The sequence below is a fragment of the Temnothorax americanus genome, unplaced genomic scaffold, assembly GCF_048541705.1.
Source record: "Temnothorax americanus isolate GAGA-0224 unplaced genomic scaffold, ASM4854170v1 Scaffold34, whole genome shotgun sequence".
Lineage (NCBI taxonomy): Eukaryota > Metazoa > Arthropoda > Insecta > Hymenoptera > Formicidae > Temnothorax > Temnothorax americanus.
Window position 1 is genome coordinate 545,651 of NW_027509485.1, and position 27,998 is coordinate 573,648.

Below are 27,998 nucleotides of genomic sequence, written 5' to 3' on the forward strand. Positions count from 1 at the left end.
AAAATATAAAACTTTAATACACGAAATAACATTACAATAAATATTATTATAAAAAATAGATTTTTTATAATATTTTACAGGAAGCGCCGATAAACTGCAACTACTTGCAACGTGCGCCGATAAACTGCAAGGTGATAGCTCTTTGGATTCATTCGAAGAGAGTTTCATACTGTTTACACAATTGGAATGATTATTTAATTCTTGAGATGCCCTTTTGCGCTTTAAATTACTTTTATAAGTAATCCTTTTTATTTTGCTACAAATATCATTGGAACAAATTGATTTTCATTATTAACAAAAAAAAAGGATTTAAATATTCCCTAATGTACGATAGTAATACCTGTTAGAAATAACACCATATTCAGGTAAATTTCTTTGCAGATGAACTATATCCAAGTGTGCACTTTTCAAATCTGCTGTTAAATTATGAACATCGTCATGGTGAGGAGAGTACATGCTGTTTATTCTTTTTAACAGATTAGTTAAATTCTCGTTAGGATTTCTAGAAAAGATAAATTCTGATGTACCGATAAGCATCACTGCATCTAGCTGTGTGTAAGAGCCAGGTGAACTGCCTTTAAAAAATAGTCTGAGCATTTTGGTTTTAAAGTCGCACGGGTGCGATAAGGGTGGAGAAAATAATATTGATTTCGGGGGTACAATATGAGACGATCCATTCCACAACTGAATCCACTGATTATTAGAATCTTGAGCTCAAATTTGAATTACGTTTCCTGGATTATGTAATTCGTAAATACAGACTCTGATTTATTATAGATATAAAATGTATACGATTAATGATTGAATGTATAATGTATATGATTTTATTTGTATAGCAGAATTTGTAAAGGTTTTTGGGAACGTTTTTACTGAAAAAAACGCCTTTTCAACCCCGGAAAGGGGGGTGAAATAAAGATTAATTAATTGATATATATCTTTATATTTATATGCTACACAAATAATATAGATAAAAAACTAAATAAAGGTTTAGTTTTTTTTTGCAATTTTTTCTAAATAATCACATGTTTTTAATTGCAGTGTTTTAAACAGTTTTAAACAGTAGTTTAAAAATGTTTAAAACAGTGTCCACTGTTTTAAATCAGTTTTAATCAGACAGTTTTAAACAAATTGTTTAAAACATGCCAACCCTGAGAAAATCAAAATGTGTCAAATAGCAGAAAATTTTGTAACATAAATTTATAGATAGCGATTACTTTGTGTAGGACAATAACAGATAATACCAGAAAATAGGGCCGGTATCACAGCCTCCGATTAACGTAATCCTCCGATTAAACTCACTCTTCGTCTCTGTCTAGGGGGACAGTTAGAAAGAGATGCAGAGTGCGTTTAATCGGAGGATCACGTTAATCAGAGACTGTGATACCGGCCCATACACATACTTCGATATATTTTACTCCAAAAAGAACATGATGGATGAAACAGTTCTCCATAGTTTTGAAATTTGGGTGGTCCTATTATGTCAGGGGCAGTATGGAATACGCTAAGTTTCCGGTGGTTCGTGGTAACAAATCTTTTCGTCACAAATTGATAGATGAAGTCAACACTTTCCTTTTTTCCTATGGATACTCTGCCGACATAGGGATATCGACTACAACTTTCGCAATATGAAGATTGATTGTGGGTTGCCATATTTTTTCTCTAAAAGAAGGCAAAATATATGGAGAATAATAATCCTTTCTTTTTTAGTATAGGGAAGACCGAGGCAAACTCGACACCAGGGTAAACTAGACACTAGGCTTTTTGCCTATTTAAATCTAGAAACTTGCCTTTCCTACTTTAAATGCTTCTTTATGTGCCAGTATTATTAATGGAATTTGGTGAAATTCTGAGCCATGGTTTAATTTTTAGCGCGATATAAGCGTTTTTGATGGTAAAAAGTAATTTTTCTAATTTTTATAAAATTTCTATTCTTTCATCGAAGTTTACTCTTGCGAACCTATATGTAAGTAATTTTGATGAGATATTGGTGCTCTATACGAATCCGATAATAGTTTTTGCATATTTTCAAAATCTTGATGTTTTTGGAGTGACAAAAGTGAAAACGAGGTTCGGTTATGATGTTTAGAAAAAGTGTTAAAAGTGTTAAAGTGTTAAAAGTGTCTTTCCGACCAATCAAAAATAGCTATTATTTTATATTTATATTAAACATTAAAACTCAATATATCGATCAAAAAAGTAAAACTGTTTTATGTAGTAGTATTGGTTGGATAATCCGTTTGTAGCCTGTTAAGGTCAATCCAGACAAACTTGCATAGCGCATAAACATAAGCATAAGAGGATTGATTGGTCCATGGCATATATGCATGTGCATAAGGAAATAGACCAATCCGTTTCTTTATGCATATGGTTATGCACCTATGCAATTAAGTTTGTCTGGATAGACCTTTAGTATGCTTATAGTCACTTTAAATATTAGATAATTTTGAATAATAAATTTTTAGACAGTTTTCGGAAGTACAAAATAAATCTTGTTCTACAGAAAATAATGTATAAGATCTTATTTTTAAAAACATTAATTTTTCCTAAAATTACTTTCTTTACTTTCCTAGTGACAAATTGTACTTCTATTATGCAATGTAGTCGAGAACTAAAAGGTTGTTCGGTTGAGTTTTGGGATGCATCTCATTTGGAAGTGGATGAGCACCAATGCACACGGCTTACAAGTAGTGATTTATTATAAGAGCAGAAAAAACGGGATGTCAAATATATATTGAAATGTTAAAAAAGTTGATAATTGCTGACATATATATATATATATATATATATATATGTGTATATATATATATATATATATATATATATATATATATATATATATATATATATATATATATATATATATGTATATAGAAGCTTATAGATATTAAATATAAATAAAATCTCTTTCCGAAGATCAACCGGACAAACTATTAGTCCTTGATTATACATGAGAAATTCCATGTCAATTCAGACAAGAAATGACCTCGTATATTTTAAACCGGTTAAAACTTTTTTTTACATAAAATATACATAAAATAAAGAGATACGTATTTTGTTGGTTCAAAATATTTTCCTTTGCAGAATATTAAATTACGTTGTAATATTATATATTAAAAACACAAAAAAATAAATAAAAACGGACCGTCAAGAAATGATCTATACAATTATAAGAAAATATATTTTTATATGTATGTCAAAAGCAAATATTTTCATGACAACTAACAAAAAGACACGTTTTTAAATATAGGTAGTGTAAATTATAATAAACCAGAAAAATTGTATATTATTTAGAAATCGGGCAGCATAAAATAAGTACAATATTAGTTTCGTAGTTTTAGAATTTTGGATAAATGAAGTGACACATATCCCATATAAAGAGACCATGCAGTTTGTCGCACCATGTTGGTCGAAATTATAAGTCCAAACATCAGTTTTACTATTCTTAGACACGGTTTCACAAGTGTCGGTTTTAACCTTAGATTAACTCATTCTTCATCTCCTTCTATAATAACGTCCCCCTTATTATATAGAAAGAGACGAAGAGTGAGTTAATCTAAGGTTAAAACTTAACCGACACTTGTGAAACTGGACCTTAGCGAACCATTACTTGAGAAAAAGGAAGTTAAAGAGTGCGAGGAGGTTGGGTGAATATATATATATATAACGACTTATTTTATTTCAAATTTTTATAGCGTTACTGTAATTATATAAAAATAAATATTACTCATTCGTATTTTTCCCTTGAATACGATAAATAACCTTTAATTTTATTGTTACATTTTGTTGTTTTTTTTTGAGATATAATATTTAATAACTGGATTTCCACTTACTGTTTCTTCTAGGTATGCAACTTTTAACATAAAAAAAACGCTCTTGGTAATAAGTGTAAATATTATATGTTATTGCCCATTAAAGATAATCGAAACAAACAAATTGGAACGTTGAATAAGGAACTATTATACATATATATATATATATATATATATATATATATATCTATATCTATATATATAAAGGAAGATGTCCTGATGACTGACTCACTCACTCACTCACTCACTTATCAACGCCCAGCCCAAACCGAATTTTTTACCAAAATTATATGAAATAGGGGTAGAATTTTCCGGGAAGTGCCACTATGTGTATAGTTTTTTGTTACCGATTTTCTGGAAACCGGTTTTTCTAATTTTTCTAAATTTTGGGAAATAATTGACTGAATCTCAAAGAATTATAGACCAAACAGGGGTAGAATTTTCCGGGGAGTGTTATAAAGTGTATAATTTTTTGTTACCGATCTTTTTGGAAGCCGGTTTTTTTAATTTTTCCAATTTTTCGGGAAATAATTGATTGAATCTTAAAGAATTATATATGAAGTAGGGGTAGAATTTCCCGGGGAGTGCTATAAAGTGTACTATTTTTTGTTACCGATCTTTTTGGAAACCGGTTCCGAATGACCGAATCTTAAAGAATTATATATGAAGTAGGGGTAGAATTTCCCGGGGAGTGCTATATAGCATAAAACTTCCTTAGATCAATCGCGATAGATGATAACGATGTGGAAGGCAAATGTTACATGAACATTTAGATTATTAGAAGATGATAGAATTGAAGTCGACATCAATGCTCTGAATCAAGAAGAAAAATTAAACTTTTAGTTACATGAAATTTTATTTCAAATTGTCTATATGTTTTTCAATATCAAGGGACACGGTAGCTCTCGCGCCAAAAGTACACACGCAGCGCGAGACCGCCCCGTGTATATCTTTATGCGAACTAACGAGTTGCGAGTACCCGAGATTTTGAGATCTCAACAATACGTATAGACAGACACATGCGGATATCTTTTCTTCCATTCATTAACTAAGTCATCGGCATCGCTAATACACCATAGAAAGTAAAATTCTTGCAGTTGAGAACATTGTTTGAAAATGACAGAATATTTATCAGGTTCTTCATAATCCACCTTTAAAAAATATAACTTTTTCAAATTTTTGCACTGTGCTAGCAATTCCAAATTACGATCACTAAGGACAATATGGAGTAAAAAAATTTCTTCCAGGCGTTGACAGGAAGAAAGTAATCTGTTCAAGCTATCAGTGATTGGGCATTCAAATCTGCAACAAAAATCACATAATTATCACAATACTTCACACGCAAAGAGAAAATTAATGCAACGTTTTCAAGATACTTGAGATGCAAGAGAAGCAAACACATTGATAAAAAATACGGTAACATGTATCTTTAAAAGAAAATTAAATGACATATACTTACATGGGAAGTCTCACTTTTCGTAAATTCTTACAGTCAGCAAGAGCGTTCAAACCCTGCGATGTAAAACCTCTAGTTTCCGATAAACTTATTACTTCCAAGTTGTGACACGAATTTCTTAACTCTATTACAACTTCGTCTGCGGCTCCGCCATATGCCAAATGTAACTCACGCACCCGTCGATTTTTTTGCAGTATTTTGCAAAGACGTTGAGCTTCTATACATGTATTACGAAGGTTTAAATACTCCAAACCATTTAGACTCTCGAGATACGAAAATCCTTCGTCGTTTATGAGACAATTATTTAAATCCAATTCTAAAAAAAAAATTATGTTTTGAATATATACAATTTACCTCCAATTTTTTTATTTATATACATATATACAATATACATACATCTACATACATACCTTTTAAATTTTTGCATATCTCTGAAATTTTAAGTAAAGCACGATTGTCAACAGATATGCAGTTACTTAATCTTAAGTGCGTTAAACGTCTGCCGCAATTGTCAAGAAAGTTTACGAAATCTCCAACATCAAAGTTGCTTGCTGTAAGGTCTAACTGTCGCAAATATTTACATCTAGGTGTAAAGCCACGAAATACAATGCTTGTAATTTTGTCAGTTACACATCGCATGTTCAAACGTGTATAGAGTTCAGGGTCTTGTAATAAATCATTGAAACGCCTAATATTCAATTCAATTATGCGACAAAACGTCGTCAAATTTAAGTTTTTAAATATTTTTAGCAGTATTTCATCCTGCAAAGATAAAATATAAAACTTTAATACACAAGATAACATTGCAATTAATATTATTATGAAAAATAGATTTCTTATAATACTTTACAGGAAGCTCAGATAAACTGCAACGTGATAGCTCCTTGGGTTCATTCGAAGAGAGTTTCATACGCTTGGCATTATTTGAATAATTTTCTAATAAAATACGACGTGAGTATCTCTGTCCAAGAGGTTGCACATAACCAGGGATTACCTCTTGAGATGCATTTTTGTGCTTCAAATTATTCTTATGAGAAAGCTTTCTTACATCGCTACAAATGTTATGGAAACAAATTAAATTTTATTATTATCAGAAAAACAGGATTTAAATAATATACCTAATGTCGACTAGAATAATACCTTTTACAAATAACGCAATATTCTGAAAAATTATCTTGCAGATGATATATATCCAAGTGTGCACTTTTTAAATCTGCTGTTAAATTATGAACATTGTCACGATGTGGTGTGTACATGCTGTTAATTCTTTTTAACAGATTAGTTAAATTCTCGTTAAGATTTCTAGAAAAGATCAATTTTGATGTACCGATGAACATCACAGCATCTAGCTGTGTGTAAGAGGCAGGTGAACTGTCTTTAAAAAATAGTCTGAGCATTTTCGTTTTAAAGTTGCACGGATGCGATAATGGTGGAGAAAATAATCTTGATGTCGGCGGCACAATCTGAGACGATTCATCCCACAACCGAATCCACTGATTATTAGAATCTTGAGCCCAAATTTGAATTACGTTTCCAGGATTATATATTTCGTAAATACAGACTCTGATTGGATATACAGCTTCATGAAACTCGATGTCTTCAAAATATAGAAAGTATAATTATACTATGTTCTCAACAAAAGCGTATCTTCTCTAACAATATCTTATATTTGTCAATTTTTAAATATTATATGTATCATACCAATATATTTATTTTTGCTCGTCATCTGTCCCTCTGAATTGGATCTGGATGTAACAAGATCAATAACAGTTCTTATGGAATCTTTGTTTTGCCACGGAGATATTGAAATAGCGATACCATTCTCTCTCTATATTAGACAATTAAAATGTCAAGTAGTAGAAGATCTTAAGAAGTAACATAAATTTATAGATAGCGATTAATTTGTACAGAATGATATAGATAATATTAAGAAATACACATACTTTGACATATTTTTCTCCAAAAAAACATGATAGATGAAATAGTTCCCCATAGTTTGGAAATTTTGGTGGCCCAATTATGTCAGGGGCAGTATGGAATATGCTAAGATTCTGGCTGTTCGCGGTAGTAACAAATCTTTTCTTCACAAATTGATAGATGAAGTCGACACTATCTTCTTCTGCTCCTACGGATACTCTGCCAGCATAGGGATATCGACTACAACTCTCGCAATATATAGATTGATTGTGGGTTATCGTCATATTTACTCTCTAAAAAAAGAAAAAAATGTGGAGAATAATAATCGTTTCTTTTTTAGCATGTGCAAAAATGCATTATAATATATCATATATTTATAAGTATAGCGTAAAGATTGTATAATCTAAGTTTATCTTGCTTCCATTTACATTGCTGGTACTGACATTATTACATAATCTGTATGTGTGTATTATTGTTAAATAATTAATTATTTAAAAAACACAACAATTAAAAAATTGTTTAATATAGAAAAATGTTTTTCTTTTTTTTAAATAAATTTGACATATTGCGTGCTCTGTGTTTTTTTACCACCACGTGGCACACACGTGCACGAGCACAAAAGAAAAAACAAAACGTAAAAATGTGCAAGACGTAAGCATAAGTAAACTATTGACTAATAAAATTCTTACAATCCAAGGATAAATTTTTACTGCTTACGTTTTGCGACTGTAATAGAACAGGCTTAAGACTTTCCAAAATGTATTCTTTATCTTACTTAATGTATCTTTTATCTCATTTTCTGGTACACATTATAGGCTGTTTCACCACGTGGTAGAAAATCTTACGCCATACATGCGTGCACGAGCGTCAATAAAAAAAAATTGCAAAATTTAAATTGCTTACGTTTGTTACACTTATGCTTACGCTTTTAAGTGACTAAACAATTTTTAAAAATGTATTTTTTAACTTACTTAATGTATCTTTTATCTCACTGTTTGATACATATTTTATAGCGATCTAACAATGAGTCGAACAACGGGTCACACACTGAATATAGAGAATTACCGGACATTTAACTCAGAACAAAATCGAAAAATTAATTTAAAAAACTAATTTCTATCGATTTTCACATTACTTACTGTTTATCAGCAAAGCAAATTTGATTTTTTTCGTATAAAATGAAAAAATCCTGACAGAGAACTAGAGAAGAAATGTTGGAACATGCGGTTGGTGAGCGCACACTACTTCTGTGTTGGTCCACATCTATGTACGTTATAGGCTGCATTCGGGGAGCGCGCTATTAGCGCTATCGCTATTTGCTTATTCTATCCTTGTTTTACACCTGATGAGCGATAAAGATAGAATGATGCAATAACATACTTATAGCATGCTCCCCGAATAGCAGCCATACGTTGTGTATGTACAAGACTGCCAACTCCTATGAAATGCATGGACCTACGTGTGGAATAATATCCAAATCCAGAGATTCAGGTAAATTACTGGAAAGCGAAGGAAAGACTAATTTAGTGAGTGGGGGTATGGAAGGACGCAAGTGCATAGCGTTTTCTACTAAGAAAATTACCCAGACAGCACATAACACTAGAAGCCTAGATAACGAAAAAGATGTTTTTCTTAAGTCATTTTTTTGCTTTGTCAAAGATTAATTTTGATCTCATTGAAAAAGTCATCATAAAAATTTTTTTAAGGTACCGTTTTGACATCTCTTTTATGATGTAATTCAATATAAAGACAAAAAAAAACATGTTAAAAACAATTTTCCAGCTAATAAAAAATAGTTATTATTTTATATTATTATTTTATATTTATATTAAGGGGATCCTGTGCAGTGACAGAAGGCGAACTTCCTCGATGTCGATAATGTCAACCTTTCTAATTTTGTTTTCCCTATTTCTGTCTTTGTCTAACGAAATGACATCTGTCCTTGTTTGATTGCTCGCCAACTCTCGCAAGATCCTGCAACTACTGTTGCTGCTCTTCTTGTCATTCTTCATCCGTATTTGCATTACCAAAATAATTTTTTGATGGATCTTTTTTTGTACGCATTGAATCTTACTTCTACTTGCACGATATTATTCCTACATGTTTTCCCAAGGGCAGATGATAAACATTATGTATGTATAAACTGCAGAATTTTTTTTTAAAGCAAATATTGTCGTTAGGTGACAGCTGTATGTGCCCAAATAAGTAATATTTTTAATTTTTTGATGTTTTTGATATAAAATCGCGTTTGTTACCCTAGATTTTTGTGCGGACTTTATATAATTCTGTAAAAGATTTTTGCAATTCTATAAAACCAATTAAAAGATCCATCGAAAAACGATAATGTCGGTAAATCATACACGGCTGCAGGATCCCCCAATCGAAAAAGTAAAAACTGTTTTATTCAGTTTTATTGTGCTTGCAAGATATCTAATCCGCTCATAGCCCGCTATAGCAGTCACAGCACTGCGTTCAGCAGAAAAAACTGCTTTGAAACTGTTGTAAAATTTTAGGAATCTGATTAATGTATGTGCGCTTTTAATTTCTATATCGGAGAATACCGGACTAATAGTATACACCAGTCAAATTCACGAATTTTACAACAGTTGCAAAGCAGCTTTTCTCTACTGAACGCAGCCATTTTCATTTTCTTTCAATTTTGTACATAATAATGTTTCTAAAAGACTAATATTTATCCAAATAGTAACGTGTAGTTTGCAACGTTGCTGGCATGTTGCCGGCAAATTGTAGCATTGTTACCAGAATTGTGGCAACTAAGCCGCAATTGTCGGCAAATTGCTGCCTACTTCACGATATGACAATTTTGAGTAGCAACTTACCAGCGACTTGTTAGCTACTTAAGCTATGGTCTGAAATTGTCATCTGTCGAGAACGCAGCCACATAGCAGCAAGTTGATATAGAGCCTCTCATGTTTTTTTCTAATAAAGATTACAGCAGCAGCAAAAATTGAGCGTCATTAAATTAGGATGTCAAGAAAAACTGTTATACCCTGAAACTTTTTTTGATGTTCATAAGACATCTTTGTGTTTGAGATGGTTCCACTGTGTTTAGTTTCAAAAAATGTATAAATAAATTTTCACAGAAAGCTGTTTAAAAAACTGGAGCTAGAAAAAGTATCACAGCAGGAGATCTATTTCTAAGCAAATTCTTGAAAGAGACACGCAGTTGCAGAAAAAAACGAAGAATTTATAATTTTAGTTTCTCGACTTAACTGGCAAAGTTTCGTACATCAAATTTCGCACGACGTTTCGGCCCTTGGTTTGGGCCCTTATCAAGTGACTATAATAACGTAACGCAATCTCAGGAAGCAACAAATTACCAAAATACAAGACTTAAATAAATTAATCATACCTAAATCATCTATAAGACTCGTCGTAAAACATCACAAGACATCCATAATATGAAGTTGTTCCGGGAAAATCATAAAGCTAAAAATAGTGCATGTTAGTAGTGATAAAAAGTAAAATGCAAAAATAAAAGTTAAAACTCGTTACATAACTTGTGTGTCCAATACTAAAATGTCGTAGTAAGTTGTATAATGATAAAAATAAAATGATAAAATGCAAAAAATTAAAAAAATAATAAATAATAATTAATAAATAATAAATTAATAAACTTCTTACATGTCTTGTGTGTCGAGTGATAAAATATATACAAGTCAACTATAGCCAAACGTGACACGTTCGCAAGGAAGCGATCGACCGACTGACGCGTTTGACTCAAAAACAAAAAAGTCGTGACAGATTGTTAAATATTATTGGTTGTTGGAATAACCAATAGGATCGATTTCAACTAGACGAGATGAGTTTATCATAAATCGGATTGAGATTCTTCGTGTCTCTTTGTAAATTTATGTTTTCGTTGAATTTCTTAATATAAAACATCTCCGCGATTTATCTCCTTTTTTCACGTTCTTTTCCTTATGTCTCAGGCTCCGTCCACTTAAAATCATGTCCTAGCGATATGTGGTGTTTGCTAACTACCGAGTGATTACTATTGTGTTTAGTAATATCACTCCTGTGTTCTTTGATTCTGGTTTCTAAATGGCGTTTCGTCTGTCCAATATAATATGCGTTGCAGTCATCACAATTTATTTTGTATACGATTTCAGTGCTTCTGGCGGCAGATAGTTTATCCTTGCCCCTCCTGACAATGCTGTCTAATTTTTTTGGAATTGTATGTGAAACACGAAGACCGGTTTTGTTAACAAGCCGACCTATATCCTCGCTTACGCCTTTAATGTACGGTAAGACAATGCATCTCAATGCATGAAACGTACTATCACCCGTACCATCGCTTGATACGGTGGTGTCTTTGCGATTTTTTAGTATAAATAACCTATTTTTTAAAACAGTTATTTAGTAAAATTTCTTTAACCGTTTTTAAATTTTTACAATGAAATTGCTCGCCCGACAGTAGAATAGCGTGATCAACCAAGCTAATTATCGTATTTAATTTATATTTAAAGGGGTGGCTAGAAAAGAAGTTGGTGTATCTACCCGAGAATGTAGGTTTCCTGTACCAATTAGTGATGAGTTTATCATTGTCTCTGATCACTGTTGTATCTAAGAAGGAGATGGAGCCGTTGATTTCTTTTTCGTGTGTAAACTGTAATCTGGGGTGATAGCCGTTAAACGCATCGAGGATCACATCAATCTTTGAGCGTGGTATTATTGCGAAAATATCATCCACATATCTGCGGAAGAACGGAACAACAAAATCAAGCGAAGCAAGACAGTGCGTCTCTAGATTGTCCATTACAATGTCGGCCAAACGCGGAGACAACGGAGATCCCATCGGGCTACCAAAAATCTGTTCGTACGCTTGTCCATTAAAATAAAAACTAGTAGATCCCAAATCGAGTTCAACGGCGTGTAAAAATTGTGTTAGATTCATTTTAGTATTCTGAGATATGTCATTCCACTGTTTTTCAATCCCCATAATTACAAGTTCTTTAGGAATGTTAGTGAAAAGAGCTGTAACATCTAAAGATAAAAGAATCTCGTCTGGGCCGATACTAACATTTTTAATCTCATCAACAAAGGACCAGCCGTCCTTGACGTGAGAATTCGGTTTTTTAACAGATGTGTGTATGGTTTCTTGTAAGAAACTTGCAACGTTATATAATGGACTTCCTATTGAGGAGACGATAATACGCAGAGAAAATCCTACTTTGTGGACTTTTGGTAACCCGTAACATCTTGGGAGATTGCCGTTAGTACAATTTAGTAGTTTATATAAATTCTGGTCGATGATGTCGTTGTCACACGCCAGGACTTAACTAATTTTGATTTAGTTTAGAAGTTATTTTTGTAATTGGATCTTTATTCAGTTTTTTATAAGTGGATTGGTCGTTGAGTAATTCTGTCATCCGGTTGATGTAATCAATTTTGTCCATAACAACTGTGATCTGACCTTTGTCCGCTTTCGTGACAAGGACATCATCATTGTCAATTAGGAACCTTTTGCACATCTGAAAGCCATTGAGAACGTTCCTGTCTATGTGATTTAAATGTTTGCTATTGTTAAGAAAGGTCGATAGAGTGTTGGATACACTATTGCGAATTCCATTAAGGCATTTTACCGGAAACTTAAAATTATAGTATTCCACGTTTTTGATGACCTCTAACACTGAATTTAGCCGATTCAAGTTTTGCCGATTTTAGCTTTTTATTCAAGTTACTAATAGGTAATCCAAACTTGTCACCGAGACATAGAATATTTTTTACTGAATCCGGAATGACTTTAATGCTATAATATTGACAATAAACCATTTGTTGTTATCTATTTTAGAAAACAGATTCTGTGTTTGTAGTTTCTTTTCCAGTTCCAGTTTGCATTTTACTTTTTATCACTACTAACATGCACTATTTTTAGCTTTATGATTTTCCTGGAACAACTTCATATTACGAATGTCTTGTGACGTTTTACAACGAGTCTTATAGATGATTTAGGTATGATTAATTTATTTAAGTCTTGTATTTTGGTAATTTGTTGCTTCCTGAGATTGCGTTACGTTATTACAGTCACTTGATAATAAGGGCCCAAACCAAGGGCCGAAACGTCGTGCGAAATTTGATGTACGAAACTTTGCCAGTTAAGTCGAGAAACTGAAATATATTTATTTATCACTGGTGAACTACGAAAGCTGTTTATTTTTATGAATATAGCTTTTGGAATATTTCGCTGAAAAACTACTTCAAGCAAAAATATGTCATTACATTATTGCCCAAAAATTATAGAAAGATTATAGAAAGAAAGAAAGAGAAAAAAAAGTGTCAAAAAAAAATAACAAAATTTTAAATAAATATAAATATTTCGTTTTTATTAGACGTTAACTTTTTTTACACAACCTAATTTACCAAAGAATTTATACAAAGTAAATATGTAAGTATAAAAATACAAAAATTTAAAAAGTATGTAAAAGTAAAAAGTGTGTAAACTGATGTCTTAAAATAGGAAACAATCAGCGGAATGTATAGACGGACACATGTGGATATCTTTTCTTCCATTGATTGACTAATCGATCGCTTATATTACAGGATATGAGATAAAACTCTTGCAGTTTAGGACATTGTTTGAAAATAACGGAACATTTATCAAGTTTCGCTTCATCAAGATATAACTTTTTCAAGTTTCTGCATTGCGCTAGTAATTTCAATGTATGACCAGTGAGGACAGCATAGGTCAAATAAACTTCTTCCAAATGCTGATAAGAGGAAAGTAATTTAAATAAGCTCTTAGTGACTCGGCGTCCGCTTCCGTAACTAAAATCATATTATTATTACAGTACATCAATTGTAAAGAAAAAATTTATGTAACTTTTTCAAGATGCTCGCAAGAGACGCAAGCACACAAATTTCAATATAGAATACAATAATATGTATTTTAAAAGAAAATGTTAGCACACACACACTTACAGACAAAGTTTCACTTTTCGTAAATTCTTACAGTCAGCGAGGGCATTAATACCCTGAGATGTAAGATGACGTACTTCTAGTGAATTTATTACTTCCAAGTCACGACACGAACTTGCCAACTCTATTGCAATTGCGTCTGGGCTTATAATATGCGTCGAGCCCCAACGTAACTCACGCATCCGTTGATTATTTTGCAGTATTTTGCAAAGACGTTCAGTTTTTATACGTGTGCCACAAAGGTTTAAATGTTCTAAACCTTTCAGCTTCTCGAGGTGCGAAAATCCTTCGTCGTCTATGTCTATACAACCATTTAGATCCAATTCTAAAAAAAATATGTATTGGTTATATGCAATTTACTTATAATCTTAACAATTATATACAGAGTGTCCCATTAAAAAAAAAATACTTTATTACATAGAGAACGTCACGTATTGGAAAAATAATGCTTCAAACACGAGAATTGATTGGTTTTGATGGGGACACAAAATAATAAAGTCAGTCTGATCTTGCGTGACAGTTTCAAGGTTACGTAAAAATCACGTTTTTCTGAGTTTATGAGTTATGAAACATTAATGTTTGAACAACATCGGCATTACCCGATGTACAACGCAGAAGGGCTGTTTGATATCGGATTTTGTACAGTATGTAGTTTCAAAAAAGCTGATATACTAATATAAATATGAACGTGGGCTTATTTGATTTAATTAATAAGATATTCAAATGTGTGTGTTGCACCATTAACATATATACAAGATTGAATACAGCGTTCGAGATGCCGAACATGTATTTTATATATATATATATATATATATATATATATATGTTGTATATATACATTATACATACATACCTTTCAAATTTTTGCATATCTCCGAAATTCTAAGTAGAGCACAATTGTCAACAATTATGCATTCACGCAATCTTAAGTGCGTTAAACGTCTGCCGCAATTGTCAAGAAATTTTACGAAATTCGAAATAAAAAAACCGCTCCTTGTAAGATCCAACTGTTGCAAAAATTTACATCTAGATGTATAGTAACAAAATATTTTGTGTACGTCTGTAAAAGATACATTTCGTATGTTCAAACGTGTATAGAGTTCAGGGTCCTGTAATAAATTATTGAAGCGCCTATTATTTAATTCTTTTATGCGACAAAACGTCGTCAAATCTAAGTTTTTAAATATTTTCAGCAATATTTCATCCTGTAAAGATAAAATATAAAACTTTAATACACGAGATGACATTGCAATAAATATTATTATGAGAAACAGACCACTTATAATACTTTACCGGAAAATCAGACAAACTCCAACGTGATAGCTCCTTGGGTTCATTCGCAGAAAGTTTAATACGCATTGCACAATTCGAATGACATTTTAGCAAAATACGACGCGAATTACTCTGTCCAAAAGGTTGCACATAACTAGGAATTACTTCCTGAGATACTTCTTTGTGTCTCAAATTACTCTTATAAGAAATCCTTCTTACATCACTGTAAATAACATCAAAACCAATTAATTTTTATTATTAAAAAAATGAAAAAAAAATTGAATTTTACTTGATATCAATGATTATAATACCTGTTACAAATAATGCAATATTTGGGAAAATTCTGTTGCAAATTAAATATATCCAAGTGTGCACTTTTTAAATCTGCTGTTAAATTATGAACATCGTCATGGTGTGGAGATGAGTACATGCAGTTAATTCTTTTTAACAGATTAGTTAAACTCTCGTTAGGATTTCTAGAGAGGATCAAATCTGATGTACCAATAAGCATCACAGCATCTAGCTTTGTATAAGATTTGTACGAACTCTTCTTAAATACTAGTCTGAGCATTTTGGTTTTAAAGTTGCACGGATGCGACAATGGTGGAGAAAATAATCTTGATGTCGGCGGCACAATCTGAGACGATTCATCCCACAACTTAAACCACTGATTACTTGTAGAATCTTGAGCCAAAATTTGAATTACGCTTCCAGGATGATGTATTTCGTAAATAGAGACTCTGATTGGATATACAGCTTCGTGAAACTCAATATCTGTAAAATAGAAAATAAAATTATACTCTTTTCTCAACAAAAGTGTATCTTCTTTAACAATATCTTATTTATTGATTCAAATATTACATACCAATATACTTATTTTCACACGTTGCTTTATCACCGTTTGTTAAAAGAGATATATGTCTAAAATCTTCGTTTTGCCACGGAGATATTGAAATATCGATGTCATCATTCTGTATTAAAAAGTTAAAATGTATCAAATAGTAGGATAAATTTAGGTAGCGATTACCATGTGAACAATAATACTGAGAAATACACGTACTCGGATATAGCTTTTTCTAATAAAACATGATGGATGTGATAGTTCCCCATAGTTTTGAAATTTTGGTGGCCCAATTATGTCAGGGGCAGTATAAAATATGCTATAACTGTGGTTTTGTTCAGCAACAAATCTTTTCTTCACAAATTGATGGATGAAGTCAACACTATCCTCATCTCCTACAGATATTCTGCCGACATATGGATATAGACTACAACTCTCGCAAAATAAAGATTGGTTGTGGGTTGTCATATTTTCTCTCTAAAAAAAAAAGACAAAAAATATGGAGAATAATAATCTTTTCTTTTTTAGAATATGCTAAAATGCATTGTAATATCATATATTTATAATTATATAGCGTAAAGATTACATAAGTTTAGGGGGAGTTCTCCTATCGCCGGACGGCATCTACCGCTGGACACGAGTATAATCTTTAAAACTACAAACGCCACGAAGCAGTTATACCCGCGGAAAATACGGAGGAAAGGAACGAAAGAGACTTGCTTCAGTCATGCATGCAGTAACTACAACCGCACTACTATTGTGATATTTTTTTAATTAGTAAATAATTAAATACAATTAAATCGTGCGTGTAAAATCACATTTTATATTATTATAATTATTGGAATGTTGCAATATGTTTGTTTTCAATTACCTCATGACGGACTGTTACTTGACTAGGTGCTGCGAAAGGACTACCTTAAATATAAGAACCGACTATGAATACCGGCCTATGTATCTAGTTTAAAAGTAGTGGAGCCCCCCGCACCTTCGCGCGAAACGACATGCCACATGGGTTTACAACTTTCCACGCGTGAAAAGTTCATGCATATATACTTTGAAGGCACACTATGTGTCTAGTTTAACAATAGTGGAGCCTTCCGCAGGGAAACTATCCAAAAATATAAACTTATCTGCTTTAAATATTTAATTAAATAATGACAATGTATATTGTATTATTAAAGCAAAAAAACGTCAATATATTTACGATTTACTGATTTAAATAACTTTTTTTTGCTCATACATGTACTATTTCTACATATATGTATATATATTAGTTGTTTATGCCTTTCAATACTCAAAATAACTGCTACAATTTTCAAAATTTTTTGTTAATAACTTTTTAATAAAAAACGACTGCCGGTACTGTTTATATACACACAATTAAAGTATTATTTAAAAATTTATATTATTTCGCGCGAGATGAAGTTAGGTTAGTTTGTGACCGAACTTCGGGTCGTAAACCGAGTGCGTTAGTGCGCGATCTTGTCCAAGGACATTGGCCATTACTATTATACATATGAAGCTGAGCTGAGCAGCGGACATTTTAATTTTTGGAGATAGACAGGAAGGAAGGAAAGAAAGAGCAGCCTTCGCGTGGACATCGTTGGCTTATTCCCGTTCTACGTTTTAACTCAAAGTGAGTTTATAATATTCTCAGATAGAGAATAACGGTCGCCACTGCGTTTATCGCCTGAACGTAGAACGGGAATAAGCCAACGATGGTGCATGTCCATGAAGGCTGCTTTCCTTCCTTCCCCTTCCTTCCTGTCTATCTCCAAGAATCAAAATGTCCGCTGCTCAGCTTCATGCGTAGTAATGGCCAATGTTCTCGGACAAGGTCGCGCACTAACACTCGGTTCACGAACGATTTCGTCAAGAATTAAAATGAGGATTATTTAAATAAATAATTATAATTGACGATGGCGTAATTGCATGTATTTTTTCCAATTTTTCCTTTTTTTCTTCATTGAAGATGGTCCAAAGCGATTAAGAACCGAAACGCATGCATTTTGTATATGAGTGTCGTCGGAATTAAACATCTATATTTGTCGCCTTGTAATCGGCGTTTTGGCTCTCATTTGCCTGTATTTTACGTGATATAATTATAATAATGTATCTCGTTTTGAGTTAACAAAAACAAAGATATATATATTTATGCACACGAATATGCGTAAGCGATTGACGAATCAAACGGTTCACGGGCGTTATACTCGGGTACAAATCTCGATACCTCGGAATATATGACGTTAATATCGGGTTAAATTACTTGTAGAATACATGCTGCGTCGAGACTTTTAATAGTACTCGCGTAACGCAAAACTGTTTTTTACCTGAGCGTATTTACGATCTCGAATAAACGATATGCAATGTTGCGCAATCTAGAAAAATCTAAGACCGCACTCGAATATACGTCCGCATTCTTCAACGGCTAGGCGAGAAAAGACCTCGACTCTCGACTCTCGTCAGTCTCGTCATTCGTCGTTCTCTCCCCACCCACGCTTCAATCATGCGCAGCGAGCGCTGGGGGTCGATTCTGTATTTTGAGACGAGGTGAAAATTTCAAAAGTGAACAAATTTACTAGATTTCGACAAATAAAATTGTAGATTCTTTAGTGAATTTCCTCACTTTAATAATTTTTACCTCGTCCCAAGATACAGAATCGACCCCCTGCTGGGCGGTCATGCCACGCAGGCACGTACGCCATCTTCCTTCTCTCTTTATCATGTAGCTGTCTCGCTCTTTTTCGATTCAACGGAAACTTTCTCTTTGGTAAATAACTTGACCTTTACGAAAACATGCTAACAGAAAATTTCCTGAAATCTGAATATATAATATGATCAAAACTATTGAAACTAACTTTTTAAATATTCATCAATGTCGAGAATCGCAACTACATGATTTTTCCTCGATTGTCCTATTCATAATGCATAATTATGAAATAAAATATAAAATAAATTCCTGTGACGCATGATCCATCCTTCCTATCTTAAATAATCACGCACCCTAATTATGATTCTTTTCATTTATTTCAATCACGCAATGCAAATACGTTATTTTGCTAAAATTTATAAATCACAATAATTTCATTTAATTCCTTGCTCATTACATAAATTATAACGTATTGCAATCGTTTTCCAAGTTTTAATTCGCTTCCTTTATTGATCTGAAATTTTTATTTCAGGTACGCTTACCAATCATATGCAAAAAAACTTAGATAAAATAACCAAAAATCCAGAAATCGACGAAAAATAGGCACTTTTATACAAAAATTAAAGTTTTTTCGTTGAGTTATGACTGATTTCATGCTCAAAAATATATGAGACGTATCGGAATGCATCAAATATTGACAACATATATCCAAAAATAATATATTATTTTTATTTTAGAGTCAGTTAAGGCACTATCAATCATTTGAGGACCATAAAAGGCCCAAAAGTGGCTAAAAATAGGGTTTTTCGCATTTTTGAGTACGGCCCACTATTCCGAAAAATCTGAAAAAATTCCAATACATGTAGAACACTAAAATATACAATTTTATGGAGTAATTAGACCTGCAACTATCAAAGAAATTAGAAAAAAATCAATTCAAATATTTATTTTATTTTTTTAGGTTAGGTATTCAACGCGCCTAAAGCTAAACAAAATTGTGTGTTAAGTACTTTTCATAAGCTATATTCTCAAATTTTTTCAAAATTTTTAACATGAAGGAACCGGAGAAAGAAAATTATTTTTGAAAAATGCGGTTTTTGGTGCCACTAGGAAAAGGAGGGGGAATAGATGGTCGGAAAAATCGTAGAAAATTCTTTTTTTAGTGCACTTATGCAGATCCAAAGTTATTTTTCCGTTTCATTGACAGTGGCATTTTGCCTATCTTAACGTGGGGTACCCTTTATTGCTCGCATAATTCTCGATAACTAACTTTTTGATAAATTTGGTCAAAATTTCTAATAATCATCTAATTTTAATCAAACAAAGTTCATTGGCTTTTTTGTGATAAGAAACACGAATCTGTCGTTTAATATCGATAAAACTTACAACTACGGAAGCGTGTCATCTCCCGACAAGAATATGTGTCATTCTTAAATAACGTAATTATTAAATTGAAAATAGCACAGGATCTTTCTTTTTACTCAACTATACATGAATATGTCGAAATAATAATTGAAGATTATTTGATTTTAAAAAATTTCACTGAAAATTATACCAACACATGTTCCTGCAAAAAAATTAATATTTCTCGATTAAAATAAACTTCTTACGCTTAATCAAGCTTAACTAAATACAAAAATCGTATTTATTACAAATAATACTGTTTCGTTAATGATCTCACCAAAATAAGTCGCACATCAAAATAACGATTAAATCAAAATAAAAACTATATAGATTTGTTTCTTCAGTCTTTTTAAATACAAATATATAAATAGTAAAGCGCTATGACGGTTCGTTCAAGTTTCAACTTGACAACTTGAAAATCTATAATAATTGAAAAAATAAAATAAAATCTATCTAATAAAAATAAAATAAAATCTAATGGGTCGCTTTCTTTTGTCAAAAGAAACAAAACAAGACCTTTTGGAGCTCGATCGGATCAAAACTCGCAAAGTCGATATGTCAAAATTTGAAAAAGTGAAAATGTTAAATAATCAATTTATTGACACGGATCTCGCTTTTCTTAAATCCAAATAAAGATAAATATAATTTTTTTGTTTTGAAAAGCTCAATTTCTAAGGTCTTAACCTTTTGATATGCCTAAACTCGAAATAACTGTTCGATCATTGCGTAATTAGTCTCGTTGGACTCGTCTTACTTCACTAAACCCGATTATGTAAATAGAAATAAAAAATAATAATAATTTTAGAATTTTTCGAAATTTAACCCTTTCAGGTACGTATCTGGATCTCACTATTGGAATCGAATAAAATGAGTATATATCTGGGTTTGGAATGTTAAACCAAATAAGAATTTACTATTTTTAAGTCTCTCAATGACGTATTATTATCGCAAACTATTTACAGAGTACCTTTGTCGGTGTACTGAGTCTTTTAGGACCCGTACGTATAGCCCTTGTCATCCTACTCCAGTTTTTACAAAGCGAAAATATGTGTGAAAAATACTTACCTTTTTGATCTTAATGAAAAAGTTATCGGAAAAAAGTTATCGTTTCGTCGTCTCATTTATGATGTTTTAGAATAAAGACAAAAAAAGTATTAAAAATATTTTTCCGGACAATAAAAAATAACTATTATTTTATATTAATATTAAACATCAAAACTTAATATATCGATCGAAAAAGTAAGAACTGTTTTATTTAGTTTTATTGTGCTTGCAAGATAATCCGCTCATGGCCCATTAGTTAGTCGAATAATAATATTAATTTTATATTTGCGCTTTTGCAAAAGAGTGCGAGAAAGGTTGGGTGAGTATAACGACCTATTTTATTTAGAACTTTTACAGCGTTATTGAAATTATATAAAAATCAACATTAATCATTCGTATTTTCTCTTTGAATACGATAAATAATCTTTAATTTTATGGTCTTATAAGATTTCTTTTTTGAGACATAATATTTGGTAACTGGATTTTTACTTTTTCCTTCTAGTTATACGCGCCAAGTACACGCGCATCGCGACACTGCGTGTATTTTTACGCGATCAAACGAGTCGCAAGTACCCGAAATTTTGAGATCTCAATAATACGTATAAACAGACACATGCGGATATCTTTCCTTCCATTCATTAACTAAGTCATCGCTAATAGGACAGAATATGAGATAAAAATCTTGTAGTTTAGAACATTGTTTGAAAATGACAGAGTATTTATCGGGTCTATCATAAATCACGTTTAAAAGATATAACTTTTTTAAATTTTTGCACTGCGCTAGCAATTCCAAATTGCGATAAGTAAGGACAATATAGTGCAGAAAAATTTCTTCCAGGTGTTGACAGGAAGAAAGTAATCTGTCCAAGCCATTATCAGTGCATTCATATCTGTAACAAAAATCATAATAGTTATCACAATACTTCATACAGTCATACAGAGAAAATTAATGCCTGCACTTTTTCAAGATATTTGAGATACAAGAGAAGTAAATACACAAATTTCAATATAAAAAATACGGTCACACGGTATTTTTTTAAAGAAAATTAAAAAACATACCACATACTTACGAGGAAAATCTCACTTTTCGTAAATTTTTACAGTCAGCGAGGGCATTAAGATCCTGCGATGTAAGACTAAAAGCACTCGATAAATCTATTACTTCCAAGTTAGGACATGAATTTCTTATCTCTATTACAACTGCGTCTATGTTTATATCGTTTATGTTTGTAACGGTGGGTCTAGGTGACAAATGTAACTCACGTATCTGTTGATTTTTTTGCAGTATTTTGCAAAGATGTTGAGTTTTTATACATGTATAACAAAGGCTTAAGTGCTCCAAACCACTTAGTCTCTCAAGATACGGAAATCCTTCGTCGTCTATGCTAGAACAATCATTTAGATCCAATTCTAAAAAAAAATTAAGTTTTGGATATATGCAATTTACTCGTAATTTTGACAATCGTACATATACAGTATACATAAATACATACCTTTTAAATTTTTGCATATCTCCGAAATTTTAAGTAAAACACGACTATCAACAGATTCGCAGCCATTGAATCTTAAATGCGTCAAACGCCTGCCGCAATTATCAAGAAAGTTTATTAAATCATTAACATCAAAGTTGCTTCCTGTAAGATCTAACTGTCGCAAATATTTACATCTAAATATAAAGCCACGAAAGAGAATGTGCATGTCTGTGAGAGATATATTTCGCATGTTCAAACACGTATAGAGTTCAGGATCTTCTAATAAATTATTGAAGCGCCTATTATTTAATTCTTTTACGTGATAAAACGTCGTAAAATTTAAGTTTTTAAATATTTTTAGTAGTATTTCATTCTGCAAAGATAAAATATAAAACTTTAATACACGAGATGACATTGCAATAAATATTATTATGAGAAATAGACTTCTTAGGATACTTTACAGGAAGGTCAGATAATCTGCAACGTGATAACTCCTTGGATTCATCCGAAGAGAGTTTTATATCCTTCTCATAATTTGAACAACTTTTTAATAAAATACGACGCGAGTATTTCCGTCCAAGAGGATGCACATAAACTGGGATTATTCCTTGAGATGCCTTTTTGCGCTTCAAATTATTCTTATAAAAAATCTTTTTTATATCGCTACAAACATCATCGGAACAAATAGATTTTTATTATTAACGGAAAAAAAGGATTTATCTCTGATGTACAATATAGTAATACCTTTTATAAATAACACAATATTTAAAAAAATTTTCTTGCAGATGAACTATATCCAAGTGTGCATTTTTTAAATCTGCTGTTAAATTATGGACTTCCTTATGGTGTGGAGAGTACATGCAATTAATTCTTTTTAACAAATTAGTTAAACTCTCGTTAGGATTTCTAGAAATGATCAATTCTGATGTACCGATGAGCATCACGGCATCTAGCTTTGTATAAGAGGCAGGTGAACCGTACTGTTTAAATATTAGCCTGAGCATTTTCGTTTTAAAGTTGCACGGATGCGATAATGGTGGGGAAAATAATCTTGATGTCGGCGGTACAATATGAAACGATTCATTCCACAATTGAATCCATTCCTTATTATCAAAATCTTGAGCGCAAATTTGAATTATGCTTCCAGGATTATATATTTCGTAAATACAGACTCTGATTGGATATACAGCTTCGTGAAACTCAATATCTTCAAAATAAAAAATATAATTATACTCTCTTTTCAACGAAAGCGTTTTTTTTTTTTAACAATATTTTATCTTACATTTATCAATTCAAGTATTACATACCAATATATTTATTTTCGCTCGTCATCTGCCTCAGTAAGTGGGATGTTGTAATAACATCAAAAGCATCTCTCATGAAATCTCTGTTTTGCCACGGAGATATTGAAATAGCGAAATCATCTTTTCTCTGTAGAAAATCAAAATGTCAAATAGTAAAAAATCTTGTAACATATAGATAGCGATTAATTTGTACAGAACAATTAAAGATAACACTAAAGAATCACACATACTGATTCGATATATTTTTCTTCAAAGAAAAATGATAGATAAAATAGTTGTCCATAGTTTTGAAATTTGGGTGGGCCAATTATGTCAGGGGCAGTATGGAGTGTGCTCAGATTTTGGTGGTTTGTAGTAATAAATCTTTTCTTCGCAAATTGATAGATGAAGTCAACACTACCCTCCTCTCTTACGGATACTCTGCCGACATAAGGATATCGACTACAACTCTCGCAACATAATGGTTGGTTGTGAGATGTCATATTCTCTCTCTAAAAGGACATAAAAAACATGGAGAATAATAATCTTTTCTTTTTTAGAATATGCTAAAGTACATTATATTATTATATATATTCATAATCATAGCGTAAAAATTATATAATCTTGCTACCATTTACATTGCTATAGTACTGATATTATTACGCGCATATAGTCTGCATGTACATAATTATTAAATAATTAATTATTCTAAAGAAAATAACGGTTTTTCTTATTTTGTTAATAGACAAATGTTTTTTTTATAAATCTAAAATATCGCGAGTTCTGTGTTCTTCCACCACCACGTGCACGAGCACAAAAGAAAAAAACAAAAAAAAACAAAATTTAGATTGCTAGATTGCATCACAAAAGCTATATTGCGTGCTTGCAACCATCTATAGTAAAATAAATGATATATAAGTTAATTAATATTTGTTATAATACACATTAAGTAAACTTATACAACAAAATCATAGATTTGTAGATCAAGCCTACCACTTGAAACAGCACAATCTTGACATTCCACATTAATAATTTATTCATTTTTTTTATTAACTATATATATATATATATATATATATATATATATATTACAATAACAGAATATGCTTTATTTCGAACTCGGTGTTCAGGACAAACTTTGGCTTTAACTGTACATATTGAATTTTCTCTTTTTACATAAACATAACCTATTGCGAAATCTCCATAGTTTTGTCGAGAAGAACTAAAATAACAACAAATAAATGTGTAAGCCATATTAACAATATTGTAAAAGATAAATATAATCAAATTTTAATAAATTTTTTTATGTTAAAAATTAACTTACACGTTTATTTTTGCATTGCGGACCTCAGCAGCATTAAAGTTGTCATTATTTTTCACATATTTACATACCATAAACATGTCTACTTTTGGTAAATTATTGGAATTACCTTTTACAAAGCCCGAATCAACCATTTTTTCGAGTTTTTACTTTATATTGATATGATATATCGTCTTAAAACAATATTATTTAACACTGACACTGGTTCTCTTATGGAGATGACATCGAGTTTTGTCGTGGTGACGTCACAAGTCCGTGAGCGAATGAGATGGCGTTTCGTTTATGTTCAAATGTGATGCTTTTTAAAACGTTATTTATAAAAATTTGGACTAACATAAAAATATATTTATAGCAATTTTATATTTTTTACATTATATATAATACTATATATATTTTTTAAAGCATTTTAATTTTTTGTTTTGTACCAAATTCTAAATAACTAAGGTTTATTCTACAGTAGCCGTAGATGTAAGACGTAAGCAGTAAGCTATTGACTAATAAAATTCTGTCAATCCAATAATAATCGACTGGAGTTAGTCAATATTTGAGATCTTACGGCTATTGTAGAATGGGTTTATAATTTTCCAAAATGTATAATATTTTTTATCTTACATAATTAATCTTCTGTGCGCCTGGGGGGGGGGGTGGGTCTGACAGACCCGAAAGTTTGAAAATAAGTATATTCTGGTATAATTATAATATTAAATTTTTATCGAAAGTATTATTTAGTTTATGTTTTTATAAACTTATATAAAATAGTGTGAGCACGATATGTAAACAGCAGCATTCAGGCCACCAGCGTTTCCAATTACAAAGTTATTTTATTAAAAGCACATTTAATGGGTCTCTCAGACTCAACCTGGCGCACGGAGGGTTAAAAAAAAAATTTCTTTTATCTTATTTTTTAATAGGGTAACTCGGGTGAATATACCACACTTAAACAAAAATTTGATTTTTTTCTTTCTCTTTGAAGTATCTTTGCACACTGGTCATTTTTTCCTTCTCTTATCTGCCATTTTTATATAATTTTAACCAATTATTTTTAATTGCTTACTATATTTAAAAAAAAAAGCGTTGCAAAAAATACCATATTATCCAACCATATGGGTAATATGCCACATATAAGGTAATATACTATACTTACAAATATGTAGTAATTTAACTTCAAAAGTCACTTTATTCATAAAAACAGTATATACAAATAGTCTTTAAAATAAGTCAGTACAAATAGTTTTAACATAAAAAATAAAATTTTAACTCTCGGAGAACACACCTATTTTTTCATTCACGGAGAACACTCTGGGTCAATCTGACTCTACACACACTTTGATCGTCCACCATTTTAAATTGACAAGTGCGATCAGCTTGAAAAAATTTTCAGATGTACTAGGAACATTGTTAAATCAATTGATATAAATAAAAAGTGCCGTTGGAATTATTTACATATTTAAAAAATTTTTTTTAAAAATTATTTTCTTGAAAAAAACGTAATTTACAGAAAAAATTTTATGTTTTTTTATATTTCTGGCTAAAAATTTACGTGTATATTCTTGAAATGTAGTAGAAACTTGAGGTAAGGGTCAAATTGACCCTGCGTGTTCTCCGAGGGTTAAATTTAAATTGTAATATTAAAATTATCGTTGAATATATTGGATTGCAACTTTTAAGATTAAAATAAAAATTAAATTTTAAAAACCTTAAAATCTTATAAACCTTAAAATTTTAAAGTTTGTAAATTTTATAACTTTATCTCAGCTATACTTTTCTCAGCTACATTTTTTTTTTTTTTAGTCTTTTTTGTATAAATTCGAGGCATAATTGTTTAAACATATGTGTTTTAAAACGTGTAAAAAATATGTTTTTATTACTTTCTTTGTCATTCAATAATATTATTAAAATAAAAACTATAATACTGTTAGGAAATAAAGAAAACTTATGCAAAACGTCAGACATAGAACTATGAACAATTTCATGGTATTTACAAGAGCATTCTTAGCAGTAGCTTTGTTAAACATAATGTGTGGCATATTCCCCACACTGGCATATTCCCTTCCAGTTACTCTACACATTATTGCGTAATCTACCACGTGGTAGTGTGATCCATCATGTGGTTGAAGAACGTATACGGCATACACACATGCACGAAAACCAATATAAAAGAAATTGCAAAATTTAAATTGCTTACGTTCGCTAATTTTACTCTTCTAAGTGACTAACATTTTTCAAAATGTATTTTTTCATTTATTTAATGTATCTTATGCCTCACACACACACACATTGTTTGATACAGCTAGGTTATAGCTATCTAACAATAAGTCAAACTAATTAATGATCACACAGTGAATAAAGAGAATTATTTGGAAATTTAACTCGGAACTGAACCGAAAAATTAATCAGAAAAACTTATTTCTGTCGATTTTTATACTACTTACTGTTTATATCAGCAAGGCAGATTTAAATTTTTCTGTATAAAATGAAAAAATCACAAAAGAAAAAAAATGTTGGAACACGTGGTTAGTGAGCACACACCACGTTTGTATGAGTCCACAGCTATATTATATACTAGATTGCCAACTCTCACGAAATACAT

The 27,998-nt window shown here is 31.3% G+C and overlaps 3 protein-coding genes across 3 annotated transcripts; all 3 read right to left on the minus strand.

The window, feature by feature from the left end:
• Positions 1-4,665: 4,665 nt before the first annotated feature.
• Positions 4,666-5,980, minus strand: LOC143901558 (F-box/LRR-repeat protein 4-like). The gene is made up of 3 exons (XM_077413991.1): positions 5,676-5,980; positions 5,269-5,581; positions 4,666-5,111 (listed from the first exon to the last, which is right to left on the minus strand). Exons 1-3 carry the CDS (start codon positions 5,902-5,904, stop codon positions 4,805-4,807), a joined length of 849 nt encoding a protein of 282 aa, XP_077270117.1. The 5' UTR covers positions 5,905-5,980; the 3' UTR covers positions 4,666-4,804.
• Positions 5,981-13,629: 7,649 nt separating this feature from the next.
• Positions 13,630-18,660, minus strand: LOC143901513 (F-box/LRR-repeat protein 4-like). Its single transcript, XM_077413881.1, has 8 exons — positions 18,565-18,660; positions 16,454-16,711; positions 16,259-16,364; positions 15,705-16,167; positions 15,415-15,616; positions 14,975-15,326; positions 14,125-14,446; positions 13,630-13,971 (listed from the first exon to the last, which is right to left on the minus strand). Exons 2-8 carry the CDS (start codon positions 16,700-16,702, stop codon positions 13,671-13,673), a joined length of 1,995 nt encoding a protein of 664 aa, XP_077270007.1. The 5' UTR covers positions 16,703-16,711; positions 18,565-18,660; the 3' UTR covers positions 13,630-13,670.
• Positions 18,661-21,987: 3,327 nt separating this feature from the next.
• On the minus strand, positions 21,988-27,933 carry LOC143901515 (F-box/LRR-repeat protein 4-like). The gene is made up of 7 exons (XM_077413884.1): positions 27,841-27,933; positions 24,339-24,599; positions 24,112-24,235; positions 23,266-24,011; positions 22,826-23,177; positions 22,596-22,742; positions 21,988-22,222 (listed from the first exon to the last, which is right to left on the minus strand). Exons 5-7 carry the CDS (start codon positions 23,052-23,054, stop codon positions 22,113-22,115), a joined length of 486 nt encoding a protein of 161 aa, XP_077270010.1. The 5' UTR covers positions 23,055-23,177; positions 23,266-24,011; positions 24,112-24,235; positions 24,339-24,599; positions 27,841-27,933; the 3' UTR covers positions 21,988-22,112.
• Between the last annotated feature and the right edge of the window lie 65 nt (positions 27,934-27,998).